This window comes from Dendrobates tinctorius, unplaced genomic scaffold (genome assembly GCF_039654945.1).
Source record: "Dendrobates tinctorius isolate UK_male_01 unplaced genomic scaffold, ASM3965494v1 ptg000082l, whole genome shotgun sequence".
NCBI lineage: Eukaryota > Metazoa > Chordata > Amphibia > Anura > Dendrobatidae > Dendrobates > Dendrobates tinctorius.
Genome location: NW_027361750.1, coordinates 4,784,717 through 4,809,815, shown reverse-complemented (window position 1 = coordinate 4,809,815; position 25,099 = coordinate 4,784,717). Strand labels below are relative to the sequence as shown.

Below are 25,099 nucleotides of genomic sequence, written 5' to 3'. Positions count from 1 at the left end.
CAAAACAACTTTTGGGGTCAAATTTCTCCTGTTACCCTTAGGAAAATAAAAAATTGGGGACTAAAACATCATTTTTGTGGAAAAAAAATGTTTTTTTTTATTTTCACGCCTGGGCGTTATAAACTTCTGTGAAGCCCTTGGGGGTTCAAAGTGCTCACCACACATCTAGATAAGTTCCTTGGGGAGTCTAGTTTCCAAAATAGTGTCATTTGTTGGGGGGTTTCCACTGTTTAGGCACATCAGGGGCTTTCCAAACTCGGCATGGCGTCCGATCCCAATTCCAGCCAAAAAAGTCAAATGGCGCTGCTTCCTTTCCGAGCTCTGCCATGCGCCCAAATAGTGGTGTACCCCCACATGTGGGGTATCAGTGTACTCAGGACAAATTGCACAATAGCTTTTAGGGTCCTGTTACCCTTGGGAAAATAAGAATTGGGGGTGAAAAGATCATTTTTGTGGAAAGAAAAGGTGATTTTTTTTTATTAATTTTACGGCTGTACGTTATAAACTTCTGTGAAGCCCTTGTGGGTTCAAAGTTCTCACCACATATCTAGATAAGTTCCTTGGGGGGTCTCGTTTCCAAAATGGGGTCACTTGTGGGGGTTTCCACTGTTTAGGCACATCAGGGGCTCTCCAAACGTGACATGGAGTCTGATCTGAATTTTGCATTGAAAAAGTCAAACGGCGCTCCTTCCCTTCTGAGCTCTGCCATGCGCGGAAACAGTGGTTCCCCCCCACATATCAGGTATCAGACTACTCAGGACTAATTGCACAATAACATTTGCAGTCCAAATTCTCCTGTTACCCTTGGTAAAATAAAAAAAATTGGACCTGAAGTAATTTTTTTGTGAAAAAAAGTTAAATGTTCATTTTTTTTTTTAAACATTCAAAAAAATCCTGTGAAGCACCTGAAGGGTTAATAAACTTCTTGAATGTGGTTTTGAGCACCTTGAGGGGTGCAGTTTTTAGAATGGTGTCGCTTTTGGGTATTTTCCATCATATAGACCCCTCAAAGTGACTTCAAATGTGATGTGGTCCCTAAAAATAAAATGGTGTTTTAAAAATGAGAAATCACTGGTCAAATTTAAACCCTTATAACATCCTAACAAAAAAAAATTTTCATTCCAAAATTGTGCTGATGTAAAGTAAGCATATGTGAAATGTTACTTAAGTTTTTTGTGTGACATATCTCTGATTTCAGGGGATAAAAATTCAAATTTAGAAAATTGCTAAATTTTCAAAATATTCGCCAAATTTCCGTTTTTTTCACAAATAAGCGCAAGTTATATCAATGAAATTTTACCACTATCATGAAGTACAATATGTCATGAGAAAACAGTGTCAGAATCACCGGGATCCATGGAAGCGTTCTAGAGTTATTACCTCATAAAGGGACAGTGGTCAGAATTGTAAAAATTGGCCCGGACATGAACGTGCAAACCACCCTTGGGGGTAAAGGGGTTACAGCATATTCCTGTCTCCGAAAGTTATGGATGGGTGATAAATATGAATGTGAGCTCCCACTGCTGAAAGCCCTACTGATAGCGAGAATTTGCATTTGTGTTTCCCATTCTCTGTTGTACACAACCTGCACACAGGACTAAATCTGTCAGGTGGATTTATGACTTACTACAGAATCTGAGGAAGCTGCTCCAGAGACAGTGAGGCTGCTGATCTTAGTTGGATATTGGGACTATAAAACTTTCACACCACTAATCTAGTCCAATTTAGAATTCCCTCTCTAAGCTCAGTTTTTTTGTTTATTTAAATGTCCATATCTTATGTCATGGTTTTTTTTTGTGCATATCGTATGTGTTTCTTCAGATACTTTGTCATACAATGCCTGAGGGAGAAACATAAGAAGTCACAAAATCTTGCTTTGTAACATCATTAATTTTATTTTTGTTAGCCATTAAAAGGTATCATAACTACAAGATTATCTTGTTTTTCCCACTGAGAGCAACCTCTTTTTGATTAGATGGCCTAGCGTGTTATCGTTATAGAGGGACGCACATGTGACATCATGTCTTTTTATCACGGCAGACCGGCTAATAAAAAGAAGACACTTGGATGCTGGGATGTAGGCAGTAGTGCTTAGGGTAGTTTCACATTTGCGTTTAAGGCCGCAGCGACGGCCTGCGCACGGCCACCGCTAAGCCCCGCCCCCTGCCGCGCCTCCTCCGGTAGATCCGCCTACGGGCGCATGACGCTGCATGCGTCCCCTATCTGTAGCACTGGGGACGCAGGTCGTGCGCAGGTATGCGTTTGGCGGCGCATGCGTCCTTTTGACGCTGCGCCGACCAGCGCCAAACGCAACCTGTTGCAATTTGGTGCGGTCAGCGCAGCATCAAAAGGACGCATGCACCGCCAAACGCATACCTGCGCACGGCCTGCGTCACCAGTGCTAAAGATACGGGACACAGGACGCATGCAGCGTCATGCGCCCGTAGGCGGAGCTACCGGAGGAGGCGCGGCAGGGGGCGGGGCTTAGCGTGGCCGTGCGCAGGCCGTCACTGTGGCCTTAAACGCAAATGTGAAACTACCCTTAGGGCCCCTGTCTGTCTCTCGCAGATTACTGACATGGCAGCTGGAACAGATCCTGCAAATCAATTCACCACAGCTCTACTGTTCAGGCATAGCAGTGGTAGAAATACATTATAAGGCCACGGTCACACATTCATTATTTTTTCAGTATTTTAAATCCGTATTGGTAAGCCAAAACCAGGAGTGGAACAATCAGAGGAAATGTATAATAGCACATCAGCACTTCTGTATTTATCTCCCACTCCTGGTTTTGGCTTACAGATACTGAGGTGAAATACTGACCAAATACTGAACGTGTGAAAGTGGCCTAACTTATAGTAGAGAATGTGAAGGGACTTTACATGGGTACAATAGGAACTGCATCTGCAATCCTGTTCCCATAAATATGAGAATCTGTTTAATCCTGAAAATGATGGCTAATATGTATTTAAAGGGACTATCGGCACAGAATGACTGTTCAAGCCAAGCACAGGTGCTCGGTGCATCTTGGCGCGGCCAAACATTTAAGTGCACCTTCCCACCAACTTGTTTTCCCTTTATCTTCACGACCTCCCCCCACTTTGATTGACAACTCTGGTTTTATAGAGCCAGACAAGGGTGGAGATAAATGGTTAACAAGCTGGTGTGAAGGTACGCGTAAATGTTTTGCCCCGCTGTGATGCGCCGAGCACCTATACTTTGTCAGCACAAAATGACTGTTCAACCTGAGTCACTTTAATATGGACTGATGGGAATGCTATGCACCAAACTAGATGTGAAGGAACACACGCTGGGTATTGTAGTCTTACAAAGACAACCTATTACCAGTTCCTCAATGTCGCTGCTTTGTAAGTGTTGTACATGTTCATGATCTAGTCCTTAGGCAAAGTCTTGTTCAGAAAAAGCTCACTCAACTTATCGACACTCAGAATAAGGTTATGTACCCACGTATGCAGAACATTCCTGACTAAAAACCGAACACCCTCCCAGGAAAAATGCGTTTTTTATGTTTTTTTCCGGAGCATCCACATTCTCATAGAATATAGTTGGAAATGCGTTTTTTACCGCAAAATTAATGAACATGCTGCGTTTTTTTCCCGCTATGTGTTTTTTTGTGGAAAAAACGCATCATGTGCACAAAAATTGCAGAATGCATTATAAGAATGGGATGCTTAATGTATGTAGGTTTAAAGCGTTTTTGCATGGAAAGAAAGCTTATGGTGGGCACACAGCCTAAAGCAGCATCAGTTGTCATATAGTTCTGCAGTCGAAATTGAAAGTCTCTCTTTTCTGTTATAACTGTGTGCAACCAATGAAACTAAATGCAGCACAGTGGCTCAGTGGATAGCAGTGCAGCCTTGCAGCACTGGGGTCCTGGGTTCAAATCCCACCAAGGACAACATCTGCAAGGAGTTTATATGTTCTCCCCATGTTTGCTTGGGTTTCCTCCAGGTTCTCCAGTTTCCTCCCACACTCCAAAGACATACTGATAGGGAAATTAGATTGTGAGCCCCATTGGGGACAACTATGTTAATGTATGTAAAGCGCTGCAGAATATGATTAGCCCTGTATATAAACAAAGCATAAATAAAATGCATTTTCTTTTTTTTTCAATATTCCTACAAGGTTTCAAGGGCAAATCAAAGCCAAACCTCCTAAAACAGGAGACGAGCAGCCTCGCCTGTGGTTTGCGGATCCTATTCCGCATGTACATGGATGAGAGCCGCAAGAGTGCTTGGGATGAGGTTCAGCAACGATTACTTAAGTAAGTGTTTATCAATAAGTACGTTGTATGGTCACACTGAATTGTCTTGTTTAAGGAGCTCACTGATAACCGCATAGTAATATAAGATGATGTCACTGGTGTAACAGGTCTGTCCAGGAAATTTCTTGCCTCCTAAATATTTTATGATCAGCTGTAAGTGGTATTGCTGAAACGTGGAAGGAACAACAGCAAGGCGGACATGAAATGGAGATCAGGTAAAGTTACAGAGCCGGGTCGGCGAGTTCCGAGGCGCATAGTGCATAAGTCGCCAATGCTCTGCTCTGCATGTAATCCTTACATCACCACGCACAATGCCAAGCATCGGATGGAGTGGTGTAAAGTCGCCACCTCTGGACTCTGGAATAGAACATGTTCTGTGTTATATTGATGATCTCCCTTCTCTGTCTGGCATCTGATGAACGAGTCTGGGTTTGGCGAATAATACGAGAACCATTACCTGCCTGGCTGTGCTGTCCCAGCTGTAATATTTCGTGGAGGAAGGATAATTACATGGAGTTGTTTTTCAGGGCTTGACTTAAGCCCCTTTTTTCCAGGGAATAGAAATCTGAATACTTTCATACAAGACGTTTTGTAAAATTATAGTTTCCAACTTCGTGGGAACAGTTTGGAGAAGTCCCTTTTCTGATCCAGCATTACTGTGCCCCAATGCACAAAGAAAAGTCCATAAAGGCAGAAAAAGGCAGGAGTTTGGTGTGAAAGAACTTGACTGGTTACACTGATCACCTTTTGGGATGAACTGGAATAGAGATTGTGACCCCAGGCCTCGCCTTCAGTATCGGTGTCTGACCCCAGGCCTCTCCTCTAGTATCCGTGTCTGACTTCACAAACACCATGTCATAAAAGCTCCTGTAGGTGTAATATCTAGATGTCCCAATACTGTGGTCTACTATATTGTATATTTATCATATAATATTTAGCTGGATACCTGCTCCAGGAAAACTATACCAGCAGCCACACATTATGATGGAACACAAGCTCAAAGTACTTGACAACTTCACCTACCTGGGCAGCACACTATGCCACATAGTGACCATAGACGTTGAGGTCAACAAAAGAGTTGCCAAAACCGCTTTTAAGAGACTGTGTAAGAACGTCTGGGAACGAAGGGGCCTTAGCCTTACCACCAAGCTGAATGTTTACTGCGCCTTGGTCCTTACCACACTTTATCCCAGCGAGACCTTGACTGTCTGTCTCATATGCCATACAGCTCAATCACTTTCACCTGAACTGTCTCCGCAGACTTCTTTACATCAGGTGGCAAGACCATGTCCTCGACACGACAGTCGTGGAACAAGCTGGGCTTGGCAGCGTTTACACTCGCCTGCTGAAAGTCTAAGCCAGGTGGGCTGGACATGTGGTCAGGATGCCAGACATCCAATTGCCTAAACAACTGCTGTATGGAAAACTCTGTCAGGGACAGCAAGCAGTCGGGGGCAGAAGAAACTTTACAAAGACTGCCTTAAAGCCTTTCTTATAACCTAGGAGACAACATCAACAAATGGGAGAACTTGCCCTGGACCGTCTAGCTTGGTGAGGCAGGATCATCTCAGGAGCATGTGTAGCTGAAGATAGGAGAATCTTTGAGGCAAAAAGAAAGCGAGCTGTGCGCAATGCGCAAGCAGTATCATCTGTCCTGACCACATCTAGTTACTTATGTCATGTATGTGGTCGAGCCTTCAGGGCCCAGAATGGCCTCATCATTCACCTCCGGACCAAGAGCCACTGATCCTCGTCTTCTACTGCGAAGGACGAACAAAATCATATTTAGCTAGCTATGTTTGTTAATGCGTGTCTGAGATGCACTACATTGTACATATAGGTGAGATGCACTACAATGTACATATATCTGAGATGCACTACAATGTTCATATGGCTGAGATGCACTACATTGCACATATGGCTGAGATGCACTACATTGTACATATAGCTGAGATGCACTACATTGTACATATAGCTGAGATGCACTACATTGCACATATGGCTGCGATGCACTACAGTGTACATATGGCTGAGATGCACTACATTGCACATATGGCTGAGATGCACTACATTGCACATATGGCTGAGATGCACTACATTGCACATATGGCTGAGATGCACTACATTGTACATATAGCTGAGATGCACTACATTGTACATATAGCTGAGATGCACTACATTGCACATATGGCTGCCATGCACTACAGTGTACATATGGCTGAGATGCACTACATTGCACATATGGCTGAGATGCACTACATTGCACATATGGCTGAGATGCACTACATTGTACATATGGCTGAGATGCACTACAATGTGCATTTATCTGAGATGCACTACATTGCACATATGGCTGAGATGCACTACAATGTACATATGGCTGAGATGCACTACGTTGCACATATAGCTGAGATGCACTACATTGCACATATGGCTGAGATGTACTACATTGCACATATGGCTGAGATGTACTACATTGCACATATGGCTGAGATGCACTACAATGTACATATGGCTGAGATGCACTACATTGCACATATGGCTGAGATGCACTACATTGCACATATAGCTGAGATGCACTACAATGTACATATGGCTGAGATGCACTACAATGTGCATTTATCTGAGATGCACTACATTGCACATATGGCTGAGATGCACTACATTGCACATATGGCTGAGATGCACTACAATGTACATATGGATGAGATGCACTACAATGTGTATATATCTGAGCTGCACTACATTGCACATATGGCTGAGATGCACTACATTGTACATATGGCTGAGATGCACTACAATGTGTATATATCTGAGATGCACTACATTGCACATATGGCTGAGATGCACTACATTGTACATATGGCTGGGATGCACTACATTGCACATATGGCTGAGATGCACTACAATGTACATATGGCTGAGATGCACTACATTGCACATATGGCTGAGATGCACTACATTGCACATATGGCTGGGATGCACTACATTGCACATATGGCTGAGATGCACTACAATGTACATATGGCTGAGATGCACTACATTGCACATATGGCTGAGATGCACTACATTGCACATATGGCTGAGATGCACTACATTGCACATATGGCTGAGATGCACTACATTGCACATATGGCTGGGATGCACTACATTGCACATATGGCTGGGATGCACTACAATGTACATATGGCTGAGATGCACTACATTGCACATATGGCTGAGATGCACTACATTGCACATATGGCTGAGATGCACTACAATGTACATATGGCTGAGATGCACTACAATGTGTATATATCTGAGATGCACTACATTGCACATATGGCTGAGATGCACTACATTGTACATATGGCTGGGATGCACTACATTGCACATATGGCTGAGATGCACTACAATGTACATATGGCTGAGATGCACTACATTGCACATATGGCTGAGATGCACTACATTGTACATATGGCTGGGATGCACTACATTGCACATATGGCTGAGATGCACTACAATGTACATATGGCTGAGATGCACTACATTGCACATATGGCTGAGATGCACTACATTGCACATATGGCTGAGATGCACTACATTGCACATATGGCTGGGATGCACTACAATGTACATATGGCTGAGATGCACTACATTGCACATATGGCTGAGATGCACTACATTGCACATATGGCTGAGATGCACTACAATGTACGTTTCTCGTTACAGTGTTTGCAGTGAAGCATTGAGTTATTTTTTAACCCTTGCATCTGAAAGTCACCGAGAAGCCTGGACTAATCTTTTGCTACTGTTCCTAACCAAGGTCCTGAAGATCAGTGATGAACGGGTACGTTTTAGCCCCTTCTCCCTCCTCCCCCTACAATAGCCACGATGTACCTCCCCTGAACATGACAAATTCATCAGATTAATTTTCTTTTCCTTTTTGCAGTTTAAAGCTCATGCCTCCTTCTACTATCCACTGCTGTGTGAAACCATCCAGTTTGACTTGATCCCAGAACTGCGAGCTATTCTCAGAAGATTTTTCCATCGAATTGGGCTTGTTTTTAAAATCTCTCTACCCCCAGATTTGGAGCAGGACAGATCAGGACTAAGTGTGGAGGCTACTGCTTTTAAGTCCGCAGAGGAGGACATTCAGAGGCCTTCCTCTCAAGAGAACCTTTGAATTATGGTTTTCTATTGCGGTTTTAATGGTACAGCTGCTTTAGATGACGCTGTCGCTTCATTACACTCCAGACTGTCTTGTGGTGAACGCCATCTCTGTACAGATATTTTTTTTCTCTCCAGCACAAAGCTGGATTGTCTCTGTCCATTCCCCTTATTGCTGTACAATACAGCAGGTCCAGGGATGTGCAACTTGTATACAACATGTATCATTACCTTGAGGATGTCAAGGCCTTGACAAGTTGTTTTTTCAGTTGCGTAAGTGACTAAATGGCAAAATTCAGTTTTCCTCCCTGTCCTTACTTGTCATGTGGAAGGATTAACCTTTTTATGGCCTGTGAAGGTTAAAGGATCCTGACGTTGCTATTTTAGGTTGCACTCTGTTTATCAATGAACTTTTTAACATCTATGGGGTAAAATGTAGCGATGTGCAGGCCTGTAATATAAACCATGAAACACTATATGCCGATCTTCCTGCAATATTTGATTTTCCTCATTTTCTCACTGATTTGCTGCAGATCCCATTATTTTATCATTTATGGAATGCACTAGGTTTTTTTGAGATTTAAGAAAAAAATTGAATATTTTTTTAGTTTTTCTGTAATACTCTTTTAGCCCTGGCGTTACTGCTGCTGACTTTTCAAAGCAGAAGCTGACAATGTCACATTTGACTTATCTGTAAAATAAGAGTAGGGCTTTGAATAAAATCTAGAGCAATTCCTCCAGTGACCTGGAACTTGAATCATCGTAACAAGTCTAGGTAGTGTCTGCTGTTATAATTGTTTCTCTGTTTGATGTAGATTTCACTCTGTACAGAAATTAATGTTATATATAAAAAAAGGAAAAAAGAAAACAAATTTGGCTTAGTTTGGCCTGTGGGAAAATTAAGTTTTTTTTTGTTTTTTTTTTCGGGAACTATAGGAACTATATCACTACTGTGAATTGTGAGTCAATGGTAACAATACAAAAATGGATTAAAGTGTCGAGCATTCCTTATTGCAGTGGATGTAGAGTTATTGGACAAGCTGTATATGGTACAGACCTGTAAAGTTTTCTATGTAAAATTCTGTACAACTTTCTGTACTATATTGGTTCTCATCTGGCATAATCTAATCAGGTTATAGGTCAATAAAGTTTTTGAATTCTTTCATCATTGCAAACCAAGCTGGACTCATGGCGCATGTCCTATGTTTCATCCAGGGCAGTAAATATCAATTAACCCACTCTACCATACCCCAAAGAAAATAATGTCCTATGTTCCCATGCTTCAGAGAGATCCAGTATTTTCCCTGAGAAAAATGAAAATCCATAAGACCTCTCCGGAGAGGGGACATAACACCGTCATGGGATTATAGCTGGGGATGCGTACAACAACTCACACTTAAACCTCCTTTGAAGTAGGACTTCACATTGAGTATATGTGATTAATTATAGCTTGAGAAGAGAAAAACGAATTATAACTGAGGAAGTGGGAGGGAGCAGACACTTCAACCTCCATTGAATTAGGGGCCTCCTGTAATGAACAGGAGATTTGTTCTGGGGAAAAGACACCAGCTGATAGTGCAGCACACCGACATTTTACAGCGGGTACACGGTAAATGGCAATGAAAAACTTGAAATTTTCCAGCTCCTTCAATAAAATCTAAATTTATTCAAATAGTATTAAAAGATGTTCAGTGTTCTTGAACCGGACTCGTGCAGATGGAGTACAGCGACGCATTTTGATCGCAAGGCTGAACTCTTTTGAGCTGTGATAGAGATCGCTTTGCGATCGAAACGCATCACTGTACTCCATACTGAAGGAGCTGTAACATTTTTTTCAAAAACACACCAAGACTAAGATTTGTTTATGCAGGGGAGGGAAAATACACTTCTAAGACATGCTTCCTCTGATCAAAGCCCGGCTCCCAGACCTTTTGAAGGCAGTTGTCAGTGATGAATATTTTGGAGATATATTTTCAGCATCGTAACAACGGGACGAACATAACACATTCACTCACATCACCGTAAAGGGAATCTGTCACCACATTTGACCTAGCTAAACGATTAGTATTGGTGTACATGTTATAGAATAGGAGAAATGAAATTTATCTTCTTGCAAACACATTTTTTCTTTGTCTCTCAGCTCTGCTGTATTGTAACAATATTGCATCACTGTCTGCCTTGAGCTAGAAGTTAATGCTGAGAGGAAGCTGCAGAAGTGTCAGGTATAATTACTGAGTTCTGCAGTGATATCAGAAGAGCAGAGACCAGTCATTACACATCACCCTGGTAACTGCACCTTATATTTAACATAAGTTCTCTAGGCAGCGTTCTCTTCCAGACAGCGTCCTCCCAAGAGCCTGGAAGAGGTCATATACTGTATATAACGTGATAAAAGACAATTTCTCAGCAATAACACATTTGATATGAGACATACAGGTAGGACTGTTTTCAACATTCTATAACCTGTACACCCAAACTAATAGTTTAGATAGGTCAAATGTGGTGACTGATTCCATTTAAGGCCGGCAGAACCCCTACAACTTAATATTGGTCCAATGGATGGTGCTATCTATATAGAAGATATTGTGGTCATATTTCTTATCACAATTTTACCTACCATCTGGGACCTCAAGGACTAAAGATATCCTGTAAGTTGGGGATCTCATAAAATTCTGACAGACCTAGCAGATCCCACAACCATCTAACCCACATGAGCTCACCAAGGGGAGGTATGTAGGCATAATCTTGACCTAATATAAACCAGAGTTTGGGTTTCTGTCATTTGTCAGTCCTGGAAGGTACAGCATGGTGTGAGCTCTGTCCGTTTTACCACCCTCCACTCTCTGAGCCATTTCCTTGACATCAGGTTAGTAATTTTCTTTTGTTATTCCTTTTACTTTATGTAATTGTACTGTATATACCATATTGTTCCAGTTTTGTATCAGCAGTTTTTTTCTATGGGTGGGGCCGTTGAGATGGCTCCTGAAAACTTGCAGCCGGTTACTGTTGGCTACTCCTTCACTGTGGTGCTCAAGGACACTGGTGCCGAACGAACTGTCATACGCCCTGAGTTTGTGTTCCCTGAAGAACTTATTCCTCGGAAGACCTGGAATGTCATTGGGTTTGAGGGTGATCGCTGAACTTTACCGATGGCCTGGGTTTTCCTAGACTGGGATGCCATGAGGGGATTAAGGGAAGTGGGGGGTGTCTGAGAAACCTACCCACAAATCGGGTACCAATCTGGGATGATTGGTCACGCAATACGTTCTTGACAACCCTCCCAGATCTGTTACGTCACGTGTTTCAAATGTCGATAATGTGGATGTCAATGTGATGCAGGATGATACTGTGGAGTGATGTTGCTTAGGATCACCTAAAAGATGCAAGCATCAGTGCTAAGGGCAATAGGAACAGGCACGGGGATCATGAAGCAGGTGATCCCGTGCAGCTGACCAGTGTCACAATAGACTGTGACATGGCTGGTGGTAGCTGCCCCATGATTAACACTGCTCCTGAGGTATCAGGGGTGGTGGGGAAAGTATTATCTCCAGCCTGTCAGGATGGTGAGGAAGTGTGTCCCACAGCCTGTCAGAGTGATGGGAAAGTGTTATCCACAGCCTGTCAAGATAATGGGTAAGTAGTATCCCCAGGGTGGTGGGACAGTGTCACACATCCTGTCAGGATGGTGGGAACATAGTATCCCCAAGTCTGTCATGGTGTTATCCCCAGTGAAGACCACCTGCATAGCCGCTGTCACCTGCAGTAAGAGTGCCCAGAATGCAGGTAATGTACTGCCTTCTGGACCCTCCTCATCCAGCGGAATAACAAAAACAGTTTCTGACCCAGAGCAGGTCCAGAGGATGCCTGTGAGGTTGGGGTCTTTTGCATCGCTTCTGGCTAAGAGTTCCAGACTGCACTACCCATAGATGCCAGTCTTGAGGCGCTGAGAGATCCCACGGTGAAGCCCATCTGAGTCCAAGTTGGAGAGGGTATTGTGAGATCCCAGGAGGTTGTGCTGTAAGGTGGGCTTAGGAGATGATCTGTAAATCGGTCTCCCATAACACTTCTAAAAGGGGGGAGTTGTCAGAAAAATTTAAATCCATAATGCATCTCCAGAGAGGACATATCCTCACATTAAACATATGAGATTAATTATGGCTGGGGAAGAGAAAAACTAATTGTAACTGGGCAAGTGGGAGGGAGTTGACCATTCAACCTCCGTTGTAGTGGGGGCCTCATGCAGTGAACAGGTAATGACAACAGGAGATTTGTTCTGGGAAAAAGACACCTAGACTGAGATTCATTTATGCAGAGACTGGGAAATGCACTTCCCAGGTATACATTTTTTTCTGATCAAAGCTCGGCTGTCAGACATTTTGGAGCCTGTGGTCATTGATGAATGTTTGGATTGCATCTATGCAATGTATATGGGAGATATATTTTTAGCATCTGTAGAGAAGTGACTAACATAATGCGTTGACTCACATCACCATAATGCCGGCAGAATCCCTCCAACGTAATATTGGTCAAATCGATGGTGCTAACAATACCATGTTTCATCTCTATAGCCACGTAAAATTTCCATGAGAAGGATGATGACTATATTTACCACGTGGGACCTCCAGGGGTGTAGATATCCTGTAAATTTGGGATCTCATCAAATTTGAACAGACTTGGCACATCCCACAATCAGCCCCCACTTGACCTCACCAAGGGGAGGTGTGTGGGTGTAACCTTGATCTAATAACGAAGGATCTAATAACTTGATCTGGTAACTAAGGTAAACATAGGGTTTCTAAGCACCAGGCAGTGCTTAGAAACCCGATGTGTACCTTAGTTACCAGCGCGCTGATGCAGGCAGCTGGTAACCAAGGTACACATTGGGTTTCTAAGTGACGCACGCCCCTTAGAAACCCGATGTGTACCTTAGTTACCAGCTCCCTGCATCAGCGCGCTGGTAACTAAAGTACACAGCGATGCCGCGCGCTCTGCGTCGCTGGTGCTGATCGCTGGTGAAGCTATCTGACAGCACACCAGCGATCATGTAGCGACTCACCAGCGATCCTGACAAGTTGATATTGTTGGGATCGCTGGTGAGTCTCTGTGTGACGGGGCCATTAGACTAAATTTAACAGCATTGACAGAAAGCCCTTTTGAGACCTTGCATTCTGCCTCAGAATAGTCTAGTTAAAAACATCCCTGCTGATAGCCCTAACATCGGCCCACAGAATAAGCGACATCCAGGCTTTGTCAGCAGAGCCCCCGTATACTCAGGTTCTGGAGGATAAGGTAGTTCTGAAGTTAGACCACGGATTTCTCCCTAAGGTAGTTACAAAATTCCATAGATCGCAGGAGATTATTTTGCCATCTTTCTGTTCTAACCCTAGAAACCCAAAGGAAGTAAAAATTACATACCTTAGATGTTAGAAGATGTTTACTTCAATATTTTATTGTCAAAGAACCATGGAGGAAACAAAGGGCCCTTTTTATATCATTCCACTGGTTTAGAAAAGGTCTTAAGGTGTCCAAGAGAACCTTAGCAAGATGGGTCAGAGAGGCTATTAAGTTGGATTATGTCAGTGCAGGTAGTGCCATCCCTGGCCCATTCCACAAGAGCCTTGGCAGCATCCTGGGCAGAAAAGGCAGATGTCTCCATCGACCAGATTTGTAAGGCGGCCGCATGGTCCTCCTCCACCTTCTATAAACATTATAGGCTAGATCTGTCTGCCTCACATTTGGGAGAAGAGTTCTACAGGCTGTGTTCCCTCCCTAAGTTTGAGTAGTTATCTGTAATTTTCTCTGTCATCATGGGTGAGTGAAAAACACGTATATTACTTACCGGTAATTTTCTCATAAGCCAAGATGGCACCCTGCCCTGCATAATCACTTTCTGTTCGGTGGTTCTTTATTTCCTTTTTTTCACCCTAATTATGAGTGCTGGGGGTGTATATATTTAGGTTGTACACTAACCTGAAACTTCATCTCGTGCTCTGTAAACCAACTGATGCAGAGAGGAGCCGCCCTTTTTATCTTGAAGGTTTCCTGTCCTTGAAGGGCGGATCTCCTCCCTCGTGGTGCCGATATGGGTTGCGAAAAAACATTACCGGTAATATACATGTTTTTGTACTCTTCATCAGGTTGCCACCACGCACGCTTGACACCATCTGAACCAAATAAGCTTATCTTGGTCTTATCAGACCACAGAACATGGTTCGAATAATCCATGTCCTTAGTCTGTTTGTCTTGAGCAAACTTTGTGGGATTTCTTGTGCATCATTTGAAGAGGCTTCCTTCAAATGACAGCCTGACCCAACATCTCTTTAACTAATGCAGCAATGCTGGCAGCATGCATACCGTCTATTTTGAAAAGACAACCCTCTGGATATGGCATTCCGCACGTGCTCTCGACTTCTTTAGTCAACCATTGCAAGGCCAGTTCTGAGTGGAACTTGTCTTGTTAAACCACTGTATGGTCTTGGCCATCATATTGCAACTCAGTTTCAGGGTGTTGACAGTCTTTTTATAGCCTAAGTCATCTTTATATAGAGAAACAATACTTTTTTTTTTTCTTCTCTCAGATCCTCAGAAAGTTCTTTTTGCCATGAGGTGCCATATTGAACTTCCAGTGACCAGAATGAGTGTGTGAAAGTGACAACAAGTTTAACACGGGGCGGCACGGTGGCTCAGTGAAGGGCCTGGGTTCGAATCCCACCAAGGACAACATCTGCAAGGAGTTTGTATGTTCTCCCCGTGTTTGCGTGGGTTTCCTCCGGGTACTCCGGTTTCCTCCCACATTCTAAAGACATACTGATAGGGAATTTAGATTGTGAGCCCCATCAGGGACAGTGATGATAATATGTGCAAATTGTAAAGCGCTGCGGAATATGTTAGCGCTATATAAAAATAAAGATTTATTTATTTATTTATTTTATTTAACCCCTTCACCCCCAAGGGTGGTTTGCACGTTCATGACCGGGCCAATTTTTACAATTCTGACCACTGTACCTTTATGAGGTCATAACTCTGGAACGCTTCCATTGATCCCGGTGATTCTGACATTGTTTTCTCGTGACATATTGTACTTCATGTTAGTGGTAAAATTTCATTCAAATAACTTGCGTTTATTTGTGAAAAAATTGGAAATTTGGCAAAAATTTTGAAAATTTCGCAATTTTCCAACTTTGAATTTTTATGCCCTTAAATCACAGAGATACGGCACACAAAAAACTTGATAAGTAACATTTCCCACATGTTTACTTTACATCAGCACAATTTTGCAACCAAAATTTTTTTTTGTTAGGAAGTTATAAGGGTTAAAAGTTGACCAGCGATTTCTCATTTTTACAACACCATTTTTTTTTTAGGACCACATCACATTTGAAGCCACTTTGAGGGGTCTATATGATAGAAAATACCCAAAAGTGACACCATTCTAAAAACTGAACCCCTTAAGGTGCTCAAAACCACATTCAAGAAGTTTATTAACCCATTAGGTGCGTCACAGGAATTTTTTTGAATATTTAAAAAGAAATGAACATCTAACTTTTTTTCACAAAAAAAATACTTCAGGTTCAATTTTTTTTATTTTACCAAGGGTAACAGGAGAAATTGGATGCAAAAGTTATTGTGCAATTTGTCCTGAGTACGCTGATACCTAATTTGTGGCGGGGAACGACTGTTTCGGCGCATGGCAGAGCTCAGAATGGAAGGAGCGCCGTTTGACTTTTCAATGCAAAATTGGCTGGAATTCAGATCGGACGCCATGTCACGTTTGGAGAGTCCCTGATGTACCTAAACAGTGGAAACCCCCTACAAGTGACCCCATTTTGGAAACTAGACCCCCCAAGGAACTTATCTAGATATGTGGTGAGAACTTTGAACCCACAAGGGCTTTACAGAAGTTTATAACGTACAGCGGTACAATTAAAAAATCATATTTTTTCCACAAAAATGATCTTTTCACCCCAATTTTTATTTTCCCAAGAGTAACAGGACCCTAAAAGTTATTGTGCAATTTGTCCTGAGTACGCTGATACCCTACATGTGGGGGTAAACCACTATTTGGGCGCATGGCAGAGCTCGGAAGGGAAGCAATGCCATTTGACGTTTTTGGCTGGAATTGAGATCGGACACCATGTCGCGTTTGGAAAACTCCTGATGTACCAAAACAGTGGAAACCCCCCACAAATGACACCATTTTGGAAACTAGACCCCCTAAGGAACTTATCTAGATGTGTGGTGAGAACTTTGAACCCCCATGGGCTTCACAGAAGTTTATAACATACAGCCATACAATTAAAAAATCATATATTTTCCACAAAAATGATCTTTTCACCCTCAATTCTTATTTTTCCAAGGGTAACAGGACCCTAAAAGTTATTGTGCAATTTGTCCTGAGTACGCTGATACCCCACATGTGGGGGTAAACCACTATTTGGGCGCATGGCAGAGCTCTTAAGGGAAGCAGCGCCATTTGACGTTTTTGGCTGGAATTGAGATCGGACACCATGTCGCGTTTGGAAAACCCCTGATGTACCAAAACAGTGGAAATCCCCCACAAATGACACCATTTTGGAAACTAGACCCCCTAAGGAACTTATCTAGATGTGTGGTGAGAACTTTGAACCCCCATGGGCTTCACAGAAGTTTATAACATAAAGCCATACAATTAAAAAATCATATTTTTTCCACAAAAATGATCTTTTCACCCTCAATTCTTATTTTTCCAAGGGTAACAGGACCGTAAAAGTTATTGTGCAATTTGTTCTGAGTACGCTGATACCCAACATGTGGGGGTAAACCACTATTTGGGCGCATGGCAGAGCTCGGAAGGGAAGCAGCGCCATTTGACGTTTTTGGCTGGAATTGAGATCGGACACCATGTCGCGTTTGGAAAACTCCTGATGTACCAAAACAGTGGAAACCCCCCCACAAATGACACCATTTTGGAAACTAGACCCCCTAAGGAACTTATCTAGATGTGTGGTGAGCACTTTGACCCCCCCAGTGCTTCACAGAAGTTTATAATGCCCGGGCGTGAAAATAAATAATTCGTATTTTTTCCACAAACATGATCTTTTAGTCACCATTTTTTTATTTTCCAAAGGGTACCAGGAGAAATTGGACCCCAAAAGTTGTTGTCCAATTTGTCCTGAGTATGCTGATACCCCATATGTGGGAGAAAACTACTGTATGGGCACACGTCGGAGCTCGGAAGGGAAGTAATGACGTTTTGGAATGCAGACTTTGATGGAATGGTCTGCGGGTGTCATGTTGCCTTTGGAGAGCCCCTAATGTACCTAAACAGTGGAAACCCCCCACAAATGACACCATTTTGTAAACTAGACCCCCCAAGGAACTTATCTAGATGTGTGGTGAGCACTTTGAACCCCCCAGTGCTTCACAGAAGTTTATAACGCCCGGGCGTGAAAATAAAAAATTCGTATTTTTTCCACAAACATGATCTTTTAGTCACCATTTTTTTATTTTCCCAAGGGTACCAGGAGAAATTGGACCCCAAAAGTTGTTGTCAAATTTGTCCTGAGTATGCTGATTCCCCATATGTGGGAGAAAACTACTGTATGGGCACACGTCGGGGTTCGGAAGGGAAGTAGTGACGTTTTGGTATGCAGACTTTGATGGAATGGTCTGCGAGTGTCATGTTGCCTTTGGAGAGCCCCTAATGTACCTAAACAGTGGAAACCCCCCACAAATGACCCCATTTTGAAAACTAGACCCACTAAGGAACTTATCTAGATGTGAGGTGAGCACTTTGAACCCCCAAGGGCTTCACAGAAGTTTATAATGCCAGGGCATGAAAATAAAAAAATGGTATTTTTTCCAGAAACATGATCAATTAGTCCCCAATTTTTTCATTTTCCCAAGGGTAACAGGAGAAATTGGACCCCAAAAGTTGTTGTCCAATTTGGCCTGAGTACGCTGACACCCCATATGTGGGAGAAAACTACTGTATGGACACACGTCGGGGCTCGGAAGGGAAGCAGTGACGTTTTGGAATGCAGACTTTGATGGAATGGTCTGCGGGTGTCATGTGCGTTTGGAGAGCCCCTGATGTACCTAAACTATTGAAACTCCCCACAAGTGACCCCATTTTGGACACTAGACCCCCCACGGAACTTATCTAGATGTGTGGTGAGCACTTTGAACCCCCAAGTGCTTCACAGAAGTTTATAACACTCGGACGTGAAAATAAAAAAATCATTTTTTTCCACAAAAATGATATTTTTGCCCCCAATTTTTTATTTTCCTAAGGGTAACAGGAGAAATTGGACCCCAAAAATTGTTTTGCAATTTGTCCTGAGTAGGCTGATACCCTACATGTGGGGGTAAAACACTGTTTGGGCGCATGGCAGAGCTTGGAAGGGAAGGAGCACCATTTGACTTTTTCAACTCAGAATTGGCTGGAATTGAGATCAGACGCCATGTTGCATTTGGAGAGCCCCTGATGTGCCCAAACAGTGGAAACCCCAATTATAACTCCAACCCTAACCCCAACACACCCCTAACCCTAATCTGAGCCCTAACCCTAGCCCTAACCCTAGCCATAGCCCTAACCCTAGCCCTAACCCTAGCCCTAACCCTAAGGCTGTGTGCACACGCTGCGGATTTTGCTGCAGTTCCGCAGCGGTTTTGGCTGCTGCGGACCCCAGTACCATGATTCCCTATGGGAATCAAAAATCGCAGTGCAGACGGTGCGGAATTTTCCGCGCGGATTATCTGCGGTTTTCAATCCGCAGAAAGAATTGACATGTCAATTCTTTCTGCGGATTCTCCTGCGGTTTGCCATCTCCTCTAATGAGGAGATGAAAAACCGCAGGACAAAACCGCAGAGCAATCTGCAGGTAAAACCGCAGGTCTTTTGACCTGCGGTTTCACCTGCGGATTTTACAAAATCCGCGCGGATGAATCCGCACCTAATCCGCAGCGTGTGCACACAGCCTTACCCTAACGGGAAAATGGAGATAGATACTTTTTTTTTTAGTTTTATTATTTTTCCCTAACTAAGGAGGTGATAACGGGGGGTTTGATTTACTATTTATGGCGGTTTTTATGTTTGGCGGCTGTCACACTCTAAAAGACGCTTTTTATTGTAAAATAGTTTTTGCATCACCACATTTTGAGAGCTATAATTTTTCCGTATTTTGACCCACTGAGTCATGTGAGGTCTTATTTTTTGCGGGACGAGTTGACGTTTTTATTGGTACCATTTTCAGGCACGTGACATTTTTTGATCGCTTTTTATTCCTATTTTTGGGACGCAGAATGAACAAAAACCAGCGTTTCATGAATTTCTTTTGGGGGGGTGCGTTTACACCGTTCCGCGTGCGGTAAAATTGATAAAGCGGTTTTATTCTTCGGGTCAGTACGGTTACAGCGATACCTCATTTAGGTCGTTTTTTTATGTTTTTGTCGGTTTTATGCAATGAAAACTATTTTATATAAAAAATAATTATTTTTGCATCGCTTTATTCTGTGAGCTATAACTTTTTTATTTTTTCGCTGATGATGCTGTGTGGCAGCTCGTTTTTTGCGGGACAAGATGACGTTTTCAGCGGTACCATGGATATTTATATGCGTCTTTTTGATCGCGCGATATTACACTTTTTGTTTGGCGGTATGATAATAAATCATTATTTTTTGCTTCGTTTTTTATTTTTATTTTTTAAGTGGTTCGCTAAAAGGGTTAACTAATGGGACAGTTTTATAGGGCGGGTCATTACGGACGCGGCGATACCTAATATGTGTACTTTTATTGTTTTGTTTTTTTTATTATTTTCAAAAAATGAATTTATTGGGGAATATATTTTTTTTTTTTTACTAATTTATTTGGCGATTTTTTTTAATTTATTTTTACATTTTTTTTAAATTTTTTTTTTACTTTATTACATAGTCCCAGGTGGGACATCACTGTCCTGTGACAGATCGCTGATCTGTCACATCACAGATCACTGTGACAGATCAGCAATCTGTCACAGGCATTGAAGCAGACTTCCTCTTGCCTGCGCTTTGCAGGCACTGAGGAAGCCAACTTCCTCAGGTCCCCGAAGGCCCCCGTCGCCATCTTGGATTCGGGGGCCTGGAGGATAGGAGCCCCCCGCAGCAGCGCTGCACATTGCGCTGCCGTGGGGGGCTCAGGGAAGCACGGAGGGAGCCCCCTCCCTGCCGATGCTTCCCTTTAACTCCCGGTACACCGCGATCATGTTTGATCGCGGTGTGCAAGGGGTTAACGTGTCGGGGGCAGTCCGTGACCGCCCCTGACACATAGTGCCGGGTGTCAGCTGTGATAATCAGCTGACACCCGGCCGCGATCAGCGGCGCTCACCACGTGGGCGCCGCTGATCGCGGTAGACGTACTATCCCGTCCACGGTCATACGGGCCCGGGTACCGTGGACGGGATAGTACGTCGGATGTCAGGAAGGGGTTAACACACCTCTCCATTCACACCTGAGACCTTGTAACACTAATGAGTCACATGACACCAGGGACGTAAAATGGCTATTTGGCCACAATTTGGCCATTTTTACTTAGGGGTGTACTTACTATTGTTGCCAGCTGTTTAGACATTAATGTCTGCGTGACAAAAATGTTAGGGGTGTACTCATTTTTGTGGTATACTGTATATTCCACGTGTTGGAATTGGAGGTGTATATACCATACACATACTGTGAATTCTATAACTGGCCTAGTAGTGGAAGCAGCAACAGCCTCGTCTGTTGCTTGTCAGTCAAATATGTAATTGCTCTTATGACTGAAGGTAGCAGAGTTGTGTGCCCTGTTAAACTGGTGACAGCAGTGGGATCTGGTTGACTCACCCTGCTGTTATCTTTGACAAACTGGAGGTAGTGGTGGCTCTGTGTGACCCCTTCCCCTGAAGCTGTATGTTCAGGTCAGAACACTTGCTGACAGACTAGGCATTGTGGTCTATATATGACCATGAAATATGCTTTTATGAGCCTGGCCTTGTGTTGTCCGAATCACAGGCAGAGTAACTTGGGGACATGCCCCTTTTTATAAGCGATTGGTAATAACCATAAGAGTCAATGGTGTGAATTCCCATCACCTTCTTCTTGCCCAGCTTAGCTTGATTGACTGGTTTCTCCCTATACACAAAAAGAAAGAGACCCATCAGGTGGGCAGAAGCTGGGAGAGACCCACTTGCATGACTCTTCTTCTTCCCGGTCCTGCCTCATTTCTAGAGATCCGTCTACTGACTCTTCTTATTTCTAAGAAGACACATCCTTGTGATATTTCTTTTTTTGTTTTTTTAATAAATTTGCAAAAATTTCTACATTTCTGTTTTTTTCAGTCAAGATGGGGTGCAGAGTGTACATTAATGAGAAAAAAATGAACTTTTTTGAATTTGCCAAATGGCTGCAAAGAAACAGAGTGAAAAATTTAAAAGGGTCTGAATACTTTCCGTACCCACTGTATACACACACATACTTTCATTACAACACACAGCCTGCACACACACCATACACACGTCCGCCCACATATACCGTGGGTACGGAAACTAGTCAGACCCCTTTCAATTTTTTGCTCTTTCATTTCAGCCATTTGGTAAATTCAAATAAGTTCATTTTTTTTCTCAATGTATACGGTCCTGATTGGATGGCTAAACTGTCACTCCAGACGCAGACAGCTTAGCATGCCTCAGCATCTGATTGGGCAACTCAACTGTCCATCACCATACTGACATCTCAGCATGCCCCATTTCTAGATTGGACGGCAGATTTGTCATTCACTTCATCCAGACAGGCAGGAGGAATCCTGACAGTAATGCCCTGGTTTGGAGTCTACTCCATTTTTAAACAATGAGTTAAATTATGATACAGTGCCTTGCGAAAGTATTCGGCCCCCTGGAACTTTTCAACCTTTCCCCACATATCATGCTTCAAACATAAAGATACCAACTTTTCAGTTTTTGAATTTCCACAAAAATGTAAAATAACCAATAAATTTCATTCAACTTCACAATTGTGTCCCACTTGTTAAAAAGTTCCAGGGGGCTGAATACTTTCACAAGGCACTGTAGCTCAGCTTCACTTCATTGTAGTTGAGCTGTGGAACCAAAATGATCAGAACAAAAATTTTAAAACTCTTTTAGATAACATCATTCCAAGCATGAAAAAAATACTTTCCTATCTGGGATCAATGTTCTTCTTTTCATTCTATTCGAGTTATTTTCCATTTCTTCCGTTTTTGCCTTCTGCTTGATGTTTTTTGGAGGGTCAGGATTCCTGATCACGACGCTTCATGAGAGTCTATATCAGGCTCGTAATGGCAGCCAAGTTATTGTAGTAGAACTGAACAGAATTTATAGAAATTCTCAGTTATGGCTTTAGAAAAACCTTCGCAAGAAATGTCAAATCTTCACAAGTAATGTCTAGCTCCAAGAAGAATGAATTCATTACATACCATGAATAAAATCCTTCCGAGGATGAACAAAGGATTGATTGCAGACATATTTATTATAGAAGTGGCATACTTGAGGATTCTTATAAGGTTTTATTGAAGACTAGCTAATGTGAGGTAGCGCTGTCATTCAAGTAGGGGATACTCGCTCAGCAGCCACAAAATCAGATCCGGCACAAGTTTTCATAAAGCATAACAGTCCATGTGGTTTATTCCTCCTTCATAAACCCATAGAAGCAACATCAACAGCATTACAGCATAGCGTCCATTATAGCTTCACTCTGGTTAAGCCTGTGGTCACACAGGTTGCTCAATGTCCATACTCAGGCTCTTCAGCCTCATCATCTCACCCACGTCAGGGTTTCCTCATGGCTGTTTCCCAATGCTGCAAACATCCACTCTCTTCTCTGGGACACTCAGACACTGGCAGCCATGACACACAGCCACTCCCCAGGCTGTTAGCCAGGAGATGCTTCTCCTAGTGGGACCTTCCACACTGGACCAACCGGGTGCCAGCATTCACTTCATGTGACCTACCCTGGCCACATTATATGGTTCGTAGCCACGCCCACCGGGTCACATGACTCTGACCTCATCACAGGTCCTTCAAGCCTTTACACACTCTTAGGCTGAGTTCACACGTGGCGTTTTTTTCGCGTTTCCGCGGCAGTTTTAACCGCGCGATTTTGCCGCGAAAACGCGAAAAATAAGCATCCCATGCATTCCTATGGGATTCCGCAATGCTGTGCTAATGCTGCGGTTTTTACCGCGGCGGAATCGCTTCGCGGTAAAAAACGCAGCATGCTCATTATTTTGCGGAATCGCTGCGATCCCGCACCCATAGGAATGCATTGTTCCGCTTCCTTCCCGCATGTGGCTGTGCACACCATGCGGAAAGTAAGCAGAACAATTGCGGATGGTACCCACGGTCCGGAGGAGAGGAGACTGTCCTCCGGGCTTTGGGTACCATATCCCTGTAAAAAATAGAATTTAAAATAAAAAATATTGTTATTCTCACCCTCCGACGTCCCGCGCTCCCGTTCCCAGTAGTCCTTTGCGAAAATGCCCGCGATGGCGTCGGATCTCGCGGGATCGCAAAGTCTCGCGGTAATTCGCGCGACGTCATCGCGAATTACCGCAAGACGTCGCGATCCCGCGAGAACTGACGTCATCGCGGGCATTTTCGCAAAGGACTACTGGGAACGCCTGCGCGGGACGTCGGAAGGTAAGAATAACAATATTTTTTATTTTTTTTTTACATTCTATCTTTTACTACTGATGCCGCATAGGCAGCCTCAGTAGTAAAAAGTTGGTCACACTCGTCAAACACTATGTTTGACGAGTGTGACCAACCTGTCAATCAGTTCTCCAAGCGATGCTACAGATCGCTTGGAGAACGCTAGCATTTTGCAAGCTAATTACGCTTGCAAAATGCTAGTTTTTCCGCGGGAATTTAAAATGCGATTTTCCCGCGGACTGGAATTCCGGAATTCTCGCGGTAATTTCCGCGAGAGTTCCGGTACATGTGCACTTAGCCTTACAACAGTGCTTTAAACACACCCCCTGGGTGGGTTTGTAGGTAACCAGGTCCACCCATCTCTCTAGTTACCTGGAGACTTCTCCCTTACACATTGAAACAACAACTCAGCAATATCATTGCTGAACAACACATAAGTCTCCATCTCAAGGCCACCCACATTGAGACACATAACCATCCTTCAGGATTCTCTCTCTCTCGGGACATCCACACAGCACCCCCTAGCGGACACAGTGGTTACTACACCACACTACCTAAAACACTGATGCCAAAACAAGGGGGTTCATGTATTTGGTCTGCTGTCTTTGGCAATGAACACTTGAAACATATAGTGCCTTGAAAAAAGTATTAATTCCCCATGAACTTTTCCACATTTTTGTATGTTGCACCCACAAAATTAAATGTATTTTATTTGGATTTTATGTGACATACTAACACATAGTGGTAAGTATTTGTGAAGTGTAAAGGAAATAATAACTGGTTTTCTAAATATTTTAAAGACAAACTTGAAAATTGTGACGTGCTTTTGTATTCAGTTCCCCTGAGTCAGTACTTTGTAGGACCACCTTTCACTGCTATTACTGCTGCAAGTTCTTTGGGGGTATATATCTACTAGCTTTGCACCTCACTAGGCTTACATTTTTGCCCATTCTTCATGTTTGATGGTGGGGATGGTGTTTAGAAATAAAAA

General features: G+C 43.1%; 1 protein-coding gene across 2 annotated transcripts in view; it reads left to right on the top strand.

Annotated features, from left to right (window-relative positions):
• The window catches only part of ARFGEF1 (ARF guanine nucleotide exchange factor 1), a 277,288-nt gene that overhangs the window by 204,503 nt on the left and 47,686 nt on the right, over nucleotides 1-25,099 (top strand). Inside the window, exons 37-39 of one of the 2 annotated variants that reach the window (XM_073583853.1) lie at nucleotides 4,147-4,285; nucleotides 7,997-8,114; nucleotides 8,217-9,613. The exons of the other annotated variant lie outside the window; for it this stretch is intronic. Coding sequence (XP_073439954.1) covers nucleotides 4,147-4,285; nucleotides 7,997-8,114; nucleotides 8,217-8,450 — 491 coding nt within the window. The 3' untranslated portion in view covers nucleotides 8,451-9,613. Of the gene's footprint in view, nucleotides 1-4,146; nucleotides 4,286-7,996; nucleotides 8,115-8,216; nucleotides 9,614-25,099 lie in introns of those variants that run through there. 2 annotated transcript variants of the gene reach the window in all.